This window comes from Prionailurus viverrinus, chromosome D4, assembly GCF_022837055.1.
Source record: "Prionailurus viverrinus isolate Anna chromosome D4, UM_Priviv_1.0, whole genome shotgun sequence".
Lineage (NCBI taxonomy): Eukaryota > Metazoa > Chordata > Mammalia > Carnivora > Felidae > Prionailurus > Prionailurus viverrinus.
This window is the reverse complement of record NC_062573.1, coordinates 94,607,765-94,619,789: the sequence shown is the minus strand read 5'-3', so window position 1 is coordinate 94,619,789 and position 12,025 is coordinate 94,607,765. Positions and strand designations below refer to the sequence as shown.

At 49.3% G+C, this 12,025-nt stretch overlaps 1 protein-coding gene across 9 annotated transcripts in view; it reads right to left on the bottom strand.

Annotated features, from left to right (window-relative positions):
* Positions 1 to 12,025, bottom strand: part of EHMT1 (euchromatic histone lysine methyltransferase 1) — a 152,433-nt gene that overhangs the window by 16,491 nt on the left and 123,917 nt on the right. For all 9 annotated transcript variants that reach the window (XM_047831537.1, XM_047831538.1, XM_047831539.1 and 6 more), the window contains 3 exons: positions 11,041 to 11,163; positions 4,449 to 4,550; positions 2,714 to 2,818 (listed from right to left, as the gene is read on the bottom strand). In XM_047831537.1, the coding sequence (XP_047687493.1) occupies positions 2,714 to 2,818; positions 4,449 to 4,550; positions 11,041 to 11,163 (330 nt within the window). The remainder of the gene's footprint in view (positions 1 to 2,713; positions 2,819 to 4,448; positions 4,551 to 11,040; positions 11,164 to 12,025) is intronic.

Here is a 12,025-nt window from a genome sequence, read left to right as displayed (position 1 = left end):
GAAAATGACCACCTGAAACTAAAAACTATTATAAGAAAACATGGGAGAAAGGGATCTGAGGTTAGGCAATGAACTCTTAAAGAGAACACCAAAAACATGACCTATAAATAGAAAATAATTGGGGCGTCTGGGTGGCTCAGTCGGTTGAGCGTCCGACTTTGGCTCAGGTCAAGATCTCACAGTTCGTGAGTTCGAGCCCCGCGTCGGGCTCTGTGCGGACAGCTCAGAGCCTGGAGCCTGCTTCGGATTCTGTGTCTCCCTCTCTCTCTGCCCCTCCCCTGCTCATGCTCTGTCTCTGTCTCCCTCGCTCTCAATAAATAAATAAAAATTAAAAAAAAAAAAAGAAAATAATTGATAAGCCGGACTTTATCAAAATTAAAAACCATCTGCTTACTTGTTAGGGTTTATAAACCATCTGATACAGAGGACCTGTACACAAAATGTACTAAACCCTTCAAAACTGAAGGATACAACAATAAACATCCCACTAAAACATGGGCAACAGATGTGAGCAGACCCCTCCCAGAAGAGGACACAGACTGACCATGCTGAGGCCCGGGGAGGGGGAAGGAGCAGCTCTCAGACACTGGGAAGGGCGTGGCCGCTCCAGAAGCTGGGCGGTGTCCTCACAGACGTGAGCACACACACATCACGGGACCCAGGTGTCACCTGAGGGAAATGACAGCACGTGGCCATGCAAATGTGTGGCCTGCCTGTGTGCGTGTTCACAGCGGCTCCACGTGTGAGAGCCAGACCCAGAAGACCCAAATGTCCATGACCAGGTAAGGGACGAGTGAGCTGATCTGTCCACACGACGGAACACTGACCGCCAGACCAACGCTGCCTGAGCAGCGTCCACACCGCAGGGATCTACCCACGGAACACCAAGCTCACAGAGAACCCCCACAGGACAGAAAGCGGTGCGGGCGGCTGGCTACAAAGCAGCAGGAGGAAACTGGGAAGGAGTGTCATGCACTGGTGTGGCTGTGGTGGACTCTGGGCTCACAAGCATCTATTTCAGGTGTACGTGTCACTGCACACCTGCCACGGTACAGTCTGCCGCTAGCACGACGATGAAACTGTCAAGGTGAAACGTGGTTCTGTCGTCATATGGCCCGCAGACACGCAATTCGTCAATCCTTCTGACTCCCGAGGACCGCCATCAGCACCAGCACTGACACCCGCTGGACTCTGTGAGGCCGTGTGCTGCCCACACACCCGCACCCCGACCCCAGACAGCTGCACGAGGGGCACCATGCCCAAGGACACACGGCTGCAACTGGCCTAACCACGTCACAAAGCATCAGCATGGCAGGTCGCGACTGCTCTCTGCTGCGGCCACAAGGGACCTCCCCACACCCCTTCCCTTTATCCTCACCTTCCAGTCCCCGGTCCCTTTCAGGCGGTGTCATCGTACTCACACCAGCTCTGAGGACACGAACAGAGACACCCCGTAGCCGAGCCACGCGCTGCAGGTCCAGATCCCGGCCTGTGTGCCACGTTTCTGGGCAGGGTGAGACCCGCTCACAGATGCAGGAAAGGGTCCCGATGCTGAGCAGCCACAATGAGAGACCAGGTGGTGCTCGCTGCTCCCACCCCTTCTTCAAGCGGGGGTCTAAAGAGCCCTGTCCCGCTCAGGGTTCAGAACCGGAAAAGGCCACCTGCCTCCCTACCTTGGACGCTCAGGCTCCACGCTGACTTGCATGCTACTGAACGGTGTGCTTGGAACAATCAACTCTTACTGCCAACCTGCTTTCTTATTTCGTTATCAGTTCAATGAGTCTGTGGCTAGACTTTCTATTTATGGCTTTTGGTGACACTCTGTAACAGTGGACATAGCTCTGCAGGGCACACTGTGTCTGTCTGTCCTGGGAACCCTGTCCCTCTGCCTTGCTCCAGAGCAGGTCCCCAGTGACCTTCCCAGAAATGCCCTCTTAAATTAACTGGAGTTGGGGCGCCTGGATGGCTCCGTCGGCTAAGCGTCCAACCTCGGCTCAGGTCATGATCTCGTGGTTCGTGGGTTTGAGCCCCACGTCAGGCTCTGTGCTGATAGCTCGGAGGCTGGAGCTGCTTCAGATTCTGTGTCTCCTCTTTGTCTCTGCTCCTCCCCCACTTGTGCGTGTGTGCCCCCTCTCTCTCTCTCTAATATAATAACTGAATAAACTTAAAAATACATAGATTAATTAATTAATTAAGTAAGTAAGTAATTAACCGGAGTTGCCTGCTGACACACAGGCTGCCAGGAGGTTACTCCCACAGGGACTGGTGAGTCTTCGGACCTTGGCCCCAAGCCCCCATTTTCTGAGACCAAACCTGTCCCACAAAACCAGCCTTCAATACCAGCACCTTAGCTCTCGTGGTCTGAGTGCATGGTGGCAACCACAGAAGGAGCCGGCGCTCACACATCTACCTGCACAGGGATGGTGTGCACCCTGGGCTCCTCAATCCAGGTGCGCCTCTAAATAGGCAGGTACCACCCACGGGCAGGTCTCAGGAACCTCCGCCCCTCAATCTATACCCAGCAACTGGCCAACACACAAAACAACCTGAGGAAACCACAGTGGGTCCAGGGGCCACCGAAAACATGGAAAAAGAGGGCAGAGCCTTGGTCAGGTTTCCAAGAAAAAGAACCTTCAGCTGTCAGCTCTGCACGCCCTGGTCTCTCCATCCTCCTCCAGGACCTGCTTAGGACCAGCGAAACCCAGAGACTCACGTTGTCCCGGATGTTGATGTCAGACCCCTTGGACAGCAGCAGCTTCACGAGCTCCACGTGCTTATACTCAGTGGCCCAAATCATGGGTGTCCAGCCGCCATCATCCTAATTTCAACAAACAAACAAAACAAAACACAAAGCCCTACAATTCACCACGGCTCCCAGAGACAAGTAACACGAAGAGCAGTCTCACTGAGGACCTATAAGGCGGCCCCAAGAGGCGGGAGCCAGACCAAGTTCCCATTTTCTTGGTGAGGAAACTAAGGCTCCAGGTATAGCCCCAGACATCTCAGTGGGTGCAAGACGGAGCCAGAACCATCCAGTGTGACCCTCACAAACCTCTGCTCTGAGGGGGACAGATGGTTCTGCGGGACCTCGCCCCTCTCCAGCCTGGAGGACAGACACTGCCAGGACAATACCCCGCACACCTGAGTGCACCTGCCTGGATCCCTGGACCAGAAACACTGTTGACCAGACCGACTCTCAGAGACCAGAAGTCTGGTTGGTGAGAAGTGCTGGCCCTAGTGACACAGACCCCGAGGAGGAAGCAAGAGCAGGCTGCCAAGAACTGCGGACGGAAAGCAATCCAAGCCCAGAGACTGACGGGAGGCTGTGCGCAGTTCTGGCTTCTTCCTGAAAGGCAGACGGCAGAGAGTCTTCGCAGACTGACCCCATCTGTAGGGTCCACCGTGGTTCTGACCAGTCGGCTTTCTACCACTCCACCCACCCAGGCCTGTCTCTCCTTACTCAGTTGGTCGTGGGTAGTTTTGTTTAAACCAGGAAAAGCAAGTCCTCAGGAAATGCGTATCACGCTGCCAACTCATGGTCTGGTGGCAGAAAGCTCAACCCTCCCCAGCACCTCTCAAACGACTCCCTGCACACCCCCAGCTGCCACATCTCTCTGGCAGATATGCAGCTTCCATGACTGTAGCGAGGCCCTCCCTGCAGGCTGGCTGTGGGCACCGCCTGGGCACTGGGGACACTGCAGGGACAAGCTGGCCTCGTGGAGCCAGCCCAGCCCAGGAGAGGAAATGTTCAAAACCCAACCAAATGGGAGGTAGAAAATGAAACAGGGTAGGGGTCTAGCCCGTGGACCTTGTGAGAGCAGAGGTGGGCTGTGAGGCACATGGCAGGGAACCACATCTCTAGGCCACTGGGGAGGGTCTCTGTCAGGGTGGCTTGCAGAGAGCTGGGCTGGAGGCAATGACACTCCTAAAAGATGGGGCAGAGCCTGTGATGCCAAGACAGCCTTCCCAGAGCCCAGAGTCATGTGGGAGGAGAGGGGTCTGGGCCCCAGCAAGTGGGAGGGAAGCTCCCTCATTTGCTCTCCCGAGTCACTCACTCACTTGACACACATGGGACCTCCTCAGGCCAAGGACTACTCGTCACGCAAAGACCCTGCCCTGGAACCCTGAGAGCCACTAGGTGGGAAGATGGGCACCACGGGAGGGAGGGCACCCGGCATACAGGAGGTCAGGGACCCCACTCAGATGGTGACATGTTCACCCAGGCCAGGAGGCTACGGTGGCCCAAGAGGTCACTGCGGGATGAGCTCTCAGAGTAACCGGTGGGCGGCCTGGGAGGCGGCAGCCAGGGTGAGTGAGGCCAGGCCTTCCGAGGCCTTGCAAGGGGGGCCACAGAAAACAGGCAGGGAGCCAGGACTGCTACAAAGGAGACTGGGGTCTCTGGCCAACCAGCCAGGTAGAGTGTCGGTAAGTGGAGGACGTGGCTTTACCTGACAGTTGACGTCCATTTGTCCATTTGAAAGCAGATACTGAACCACATCATAGTGGCCTTTCTTGGCAGCGAGGTGCAAACAGGTGGAGCCCTCTGCATCCTGCAACACAAATGCCATTTAGATCCAGAGAAATCACATGACTTACAGCGTGCCAGGCCCTGAGCGCATGGCCACAGTGAACCTTCATTCCCCACAGAGGGGAGGTGCCGTCTAGAACGATAAGGAGCCCGGGCAGAGGAGGGTGGAGTTGTTTTCAGAGGCTGTACCACTGGGGTCCAGACCCCGAGCTTCTGACGCCGATGGGACGGGGCCTCAGGTGGCAAAGGGCCTTCCACTTGTAGACAGCCTGCAGGCACACATGTGAACCGCTGTCCCTCCCTTTCCTTCACGGTCTGACAGGCCGTGGCACACCCCAGGCTTCTCCATGTGGCCAGGTGCGGCGACCTGTCCCTCTGTTCCAACAGGGCCCCTGGGACTGTTTCAAGCCACTGCACTCCTCACACGACCAGAGGGCCACAGTACCCATCAGGACCTCTACAAGAAATGGTTGCCACCGCACGTTTAAAGCAGTGCTAACGAGGCAGTAATCACTGTCTGTACGCCACAGGATTAAAAATAATAAATGGCAGGGAAGAGCAGGGGCCCAGAACAGGGGCAAAGCCTGCCCTGCAGCCCCACACACGTCCTGGTGGCTGACTGAGCGCGTTCTGTTTCCTGAGGCTGCTTGGGCACATCTCCCTGTTAGCTTTCAGCTCTGCTTCCTCAGGCATGCTAAATATATCCCATTAATTGAACTACCTCAAAACAAAACAAAAGCCACCCACCACTGGAGAGGAGAGGTCAGACTCATGGAGAGGAGAGGTTGGACTCAGGAAGCTCCAGGAGAGACCCGGGGGTTCCGGGAGGGCTGGGGGACCATTCATGCCCCGTTTATACAGCCAGGCTCAGTGCCAACCTGAGGTAGCATCTTTCACAGATGGATCCCTCCTGTGCACGCACCTCAAGGACCCACGCGGACATACTCCCACCGTCTTCTCCTCACGGGCCCCTCTGCTTCTCTCCCGCCCCCGGCTCCCATCTTTATATTGACCATGTTTCCTTATTCCCTCTTTCTCTCCGTTTCTAACCCTAAGAGCAGTAATCCTAGATTTTCACATACATATAATACATACGTCTTATCCAGACTGAAGTTAATCAATCAGTAAACCCACTTTTCCTCAAGAAAACCCACACAGTCCAATCCCGTTATTACTGGTGTTTAAAATTTTAATTGTATGATAAACACAAAAACATACGGTTGTTGGCTTTAAAGGCTTGCCTTGTTCTCAAGTGTTCTGTTTGACTTTGTGCTATTTAAAGATGCGCTGAGATTGCAAAACTGTCCCCTGTTCACACATCATGGGGGCGGGGGCACACGCCCAGCAACAGGGACGCAGGGGGCGCTGTGGCTCCTCTGGGCGGTCCAACCTTTGAGCACCACCACATCCAAGGGCTACACAACAGGGTCTCAGGCTTGTTTTCAAAAGGCTGAGCGCCTTCCGCGTGTTTGCTGGTTACTCCGACTTCCTCTTCTGAGGACTGCCGCTCATTCCTTGCCTGTTTTTCTTTTGGATTCTTTTATTTGTAGGACTTCCTTAGAGTTTTGGATATGAATCCTTTGCAAGTGTGCTGCAAAATCTTCTGGGAGTGTGTAGCCTGCCTTTTGTGAACTTTGTGACATCCTGTTGATTGGAAATTCTTAATTCCAACGCACTTAACTTTACCGTGTTTGTACTCTTCTGCGTCTTAAGATACCTTTCCCTATGCTGCAATCACAAAGATAATCTTTCCTCTTACAGAAGTCTAAAAATTTTTCCTTTTGATTCTCACATTTACCATCTGCATGATATACATTCTCCATCCTTTTTATTTCCAGCTGTGTCTCCAATAACGCAAGCACCCTGCAGCAGCACACAGCTGGTCCTGGTGTGTTCAGTCTTCACACGTGGTGTCACCACGGACAGGGACAGGGCTCCTTGTACCATTGGTGTTTACTCCTCTTCTCCTGCCTGTAGTTATGCAAATACTGCTCAGGATCCCATCTTACCACCTCTACTCGATTTTCGTAAATTGTCCTTAAAGCTGTTATTTCTTTTAAATTATTTTCTTTGTGCTTTCTCTGGGGATGACGGTATTATTCTCTTTATCGGTCACCTTGGATTGATACCTACTGCCTCCCACAGCAGAAACGACAGCCTGACAACAGCAGGGCTCCATTCACGGCTCTTGCTTGGTGCTGTTGGTGGCATACATTTTACTTCTAAACTGGTATGAACTGCACCTTGTACAGATATTATTTCTGCTTTAAATAGTCTTTTATCTTCTAGAAATTAAGAAAAAATTTAACGTTTATTTTAGAGAGAGAGCGAGAGAGAGAGCACAAGAGAGAGCGAGAAGGAGCGCGCGCGTGTATGCAAGCGGGGAAGGAGCAGAGAGAGGGAGACACAGAATCTGGAGCAGGCTCCAGGCTCCGAGTTGTCAGCACAGAGTCCAATGTAGGGCTCGAACCCACGAACCGCGAGATCACGACCCGAGCTGAAACTGGACGCTTAGCCGACTGAGCCACCCAGGCGCCCCTATCTTCTCGGAAATTTAGAGAAAACGACAGTCTTTCCCAGGGGCGGTTCCTGGGCTGACTCCCGGGCTTTCCCAACCCTATTTGGGCAAATGTACCAATAAATCCTATCAGCTTTTGTTCAACTGGGAATGTTTTATTACACAATTCGTTTGCAGGGGGACTTTTACTGGATGCAGTCTTCTGGACTGACAATTTTTTGAGCTTTCTACCCCATCGTTTCAGATGAGAAGTTGGTGGCTCGCTGTGATGCTGCCCGCCTGCATGTAACGTGCTGTTCTTTAGCTGCTTGTAAGACTTTCTCCATTCTCAGTTGTCGACAGTTTTAACCACACTGTGCTTAGGTGAGGTAGTCTTTGAATTTACCCAGTCTGGGGTTTTTTCAGCTTCTTGGATCTGTAGATTGTTTTCTTACCAAATCTGGTAAGTTTATGACCATTTTTTTCCCAACATAATTTTTTTCTACCAGGTTCTCTCCTCTTTCTGGGACTCCAATTACACATCAGTTGGAAACTATCCTACAACCTCTTCTTCAGACTGAAAAATTTCAATGATCAGTCTTCAACCTCAGTGACCACTTTCTTACACTACACCCAATCTACGGCTAAGCTCGTCTACGAGTCACCCACTTCAGAAGCCTGCTCCCCTCAAGCCACAGATACTTCTCCAGTCCTCGTCTACAGGCTCTTGCTGCTTCTGTAAAGCCCTGAACACTAACCTCTTGCCTCTGCATTGGTGCTTAGCTTGGGCGCTGGCTCCTGTGAACCCATCAGAGGATGAGGTAAATGTGAGACTCACCCACCCATCATAACACAGAGGATTAATTATAGCTATCTACAGGGGCACCTGGGTGGCTCAGTTGGTTAAGTGTCTGAGTCTTGATTTCAGCTCAGCTCATCATCTCACAGTTCATGTGTTCAAGCCCCACGTCGGGCTCTGCACTAACAGTGCAGAACCTGCTTGGGATTCTCTCTCTCTCTCTCTGCCTGCGCCTCACCACTCCCTCTCTCTCAAAATACACAAACTTAAAAAAATTAAAAAAATAATAAAAATAAAAATAAATTTTAAAAAATAGCTATCTATATTTATACAATAGTAGTTTCCAGATTGCAAAAACCACCAAAAATAAAGCAAAAGACTTTATAAACATAAGCTGGAAAAAATATTCCTAAGATATGAATAGCTATACACCAAAGTGTTCACTTTAAGACAAGTGAATTAAAATAGTAAAAAAAATAAATTTCGTATATCAAACCATTTTCGTATATCAAACTGTTAGTTAATATTTTTTAAAAACATCTCTAATAGTCGGCATTGGTAAGAGCAGACAGGAGCGAGTGCTCACATACTCTCGGTGCCCTTCAGAAAAAAATATAAAAAGCCTTAAAAATGACTATATATTTTGATCTAACAATTCCACACCCAGAAATATGTCCTAAAGAAACCAAACATGTACCAAAACTTAGCTAAGAAAACATTTTACTGAAGCACTGTGTATAATGGAAATTCAAAACTAAATATTAGGCAATAAGTAAATCTGACTAAAAACGATACCATTACGTTACATCATGAAATACAATGACAATATAATATGAAATACAATGCAGCCACTTAAAATAATGTGATAAGATAATATTTAATGACAGAAAAATAGTGATAATTTGATGGAAAAAGGAAGCTGACAAATTACTATCAACAGTGTAAGTTTTTTGTTGGAAAATTGTGTGACACTGTGAAAGACCGTGAGATCGTTTTTATAGTTTTATATACATGTGTAGGTACACAACATAAAACTTGTCATTTTAGTCACCTTTAAGTGTACGAGTCAGTGGTAGCGTGCCACCGTGGGTGCGGACTCTGGAAGGAAGCGTGGGGTCCACTAAGAAGGGACGCCTGCCCCGCCCCGCCCCGCCCCGCCCCGCCCCATCCCACCCCTGGCCCTGCCCCCGGTATCCTTTAACTTACTTCCAGCGTCTAGATTTGATGACTCTGGGTCCTCACAGGAGTGGATCCTACAGGATGAGTGCTGTGATGGGCTGCTCTCACTCAGCACAACGCTGGTGCTGGGACTTCCTTCCCATTCGCAGCTGAGCGATGACCCACGATGCACACGGACCACTTTTCACTAACCTGTCCCCCCCGCAGGGGGATACCTTGGCCGTTTCCACCTTCTCGCTTTGTGAACAATGCTGCTGAGAACATGGGGGAGCAAACACTGATTCATGCACCTGCTTTCAGTTTCTTGATTGGAACAGCTGGATCACATGGTAATTCTATGTTTAAGTTTTTGAGGATCCACCACAGTTGTCCACTCAGCTGCACGATTTTACGTTCCTGCCAGCAGTGCACGAGGGCTCCAGCTTCTCCACAACCTTGCCAGCACTTATTTTCCGTGTTTAGATAACAGCTGCCCGAAGCGGGTGAGGTGACTCACTGTGGTTTTGATTTGCACTTCCCCGATGACTGGTGATGCTGAATACCTTGTTGTGTGCTAATTGGCCATTTATAGAGCTTCTTTGGAGGAACGCCTATTCAAACTCCTTGCCCATCTTTGAACTGGGTTGGACTTTTGCTATTGGGTGGTAGGAGTTCTTTATATATTCTGGATAGGAATCCCCTATCAAGATTTAGGACTATTTTTACCATCCCGTGAGTTGTCTCTTCACACTTTGGGATAGTACCCTTTGACAAACAAAAATTTTCAATTTTGATGAAGTTTATTTTAATTTTATTGTCTGTGCTTTTGGTGTCACATACAAGAAATCATTGCCATATCCAATGAATGTTGAGAAGATTTTCCTCTATCTTTTCTTCTAAGAGATTTATGGTTTAAGCTCTTACATTTAGATCTTTGATCCATTTTGAATTAATATCTGAAAACAGTCTAAAGTAAGGGCCCAACTGCATTCCTTTGCATGTGAAGACTCCCTTTTCCTGGTACCATTTGTTAAAAAGATGGCCCTTTCCTCCCACTGAGTGGTCTTGGCCCCCTCCTAAAGATCACTTTATCCATCTGAGGGTTCATTTCTGGGCCATTCTGTCTTCACACCAGCACCGCGCTGTGTTGATTACGGTAGCTCTGTAGTAGGTTTTGAAGTCAGGAAGTGTGGGGCCTCCAGCTTTGTTCTTTTGCAGGGTTGTTTTGGCTGTTCAGGGTCCCTTGAGATCCGTAGGAGTTTCAGGACGCGCTTTTCTATTTCTGTGAGAAACTCGTTGGGATTCTGACAGGGATTGCGCTGGATCTGTGGTTCACTCTGGGCGGTACTGGCATTGTGACAATATTCACTCGTCCAACCCATGAACACAGGACATGTTCCCATGTTCGTAAGTCAATTCTTTAATCTCTTTCAGCAATGTTTTGTGGTTTTCAGTCTATAAGTCTTTCGTGTCCTTGGTTAAGTTTATTCCTAGTATTTTACTCTTTTTGATGCTGTTATAAATGGAATTGTTTTCTTAATTTCCTTGTTGGATAACTCATCTCAAGTGTATAAAAATATAACTGATGTTTCTGTATTAACTTTGTATCTTATAACTTCTCTGAATGCATTTGTTAGTTCTAGATTTTGGATGGGATTTTAGGGTTTTCTACATATAAAATCATACCATTTACGAACAGAGATCATTTTACTTCTTCTTCCCAATTTGTATGCTCTTTTGGAGTGGGGTGTCTAACTGCTCTAAGTTAAAGTCAGAAGAGGAAAAGCGTACAAAATGAAGGAGGCAGAGACTGGGCACGGCAGACTCCTTACTAGTTGCTGTGACTATCGCCAGGCACAGCACACCCCGTGCTCACTAGTGTTCTCCCAAATAGACCCGTGACCACGCAAGGAGAGCAGACAACTGCTTCTGGACTACCAGGTGGACATCTGCCGGCTGCCAATTCCTGAAGCTGCTCCAACGAGGAACCGGCCCCGGCTCAGCTTTATGAGACATTTCGACACAAAACTGGAATGGGATTCAGACCAGGTAGCGTACCTTCGGGTCCACGAGGGCGCCGGCCTTGATGAGGTACTTCACTGCATCCAAATGGTTGTTTTCTGCCGCCTCCATCAATGGGGTCCTCTGGTCTTCTGAGCAGGTGTCAATGTTCGCGCCCGCCTGGTGACACAGGACAGTTCGGGTGTGGGGGAGCCGCCACGGTAGCCCCCACCTGGCTCACATTCAGACACTTCAGACACTTGCAAGTGCTAAGACCTCGTGAGCTACGTTAAAAAATCATTTCTAATGACCAACTATAACTGAGTCTTCAGAACCGAATTCAAAGACATGATTGTTCTATTATTGCCAAATCTTTAGTTCAAGAAGAGCATTTTCAGGGCCCCTGGGTGGCTCAGTCGGTTGTGTCTGACTTCAGCTCAGGACACGATCTCATGGTTCATGGGTTCGAGGCCCAAGTTGGGCTCTGTGCTGACAGCTCAGAGCCTGGAGCCTGCCTCGGATTCTGTGTCTCCCTCTCTCCCCTGCTCGTGCTCTGTCTCTCTCTCTCTCACACACAAATAAACATTTAAAAATTTTAAAAAAGAGCATTTTCATTTCCAACCAATTTGATAGAAAATGTTTAAAGCACGTTAGTGACAACACCTTTAGAAATTAAAAAGTGAAAACCTTCTAAAGTAGGCAAAGAAGGGATGTGGAAGGGACCGCTCAGTGGGGCTGGGCCAGGAGGCAGGCCGTCACCTGGCCTACAATGACCAAAGGACACTCTGGTTCAGTGACCTCTTTCTCTGGCTGTTTTAATGCTTCCCAAACAAAATAAGCAGAACCAAAACTGATCTCCAGTAGTATGTACTCTGAAGCAATTTCTAATTCTCCCAATAGAGCATGTACTTGGAAAACTAATGAGCTAGCAAGTACACATAGATAAACTTCAGTCTGTGTGAAACTTGAGTCCCCAACTTTAAAATAGGTCGTGTGCTAGAAGCAAATCAGCTATCTCACAACTGAAACCTTTCTTCCCCAT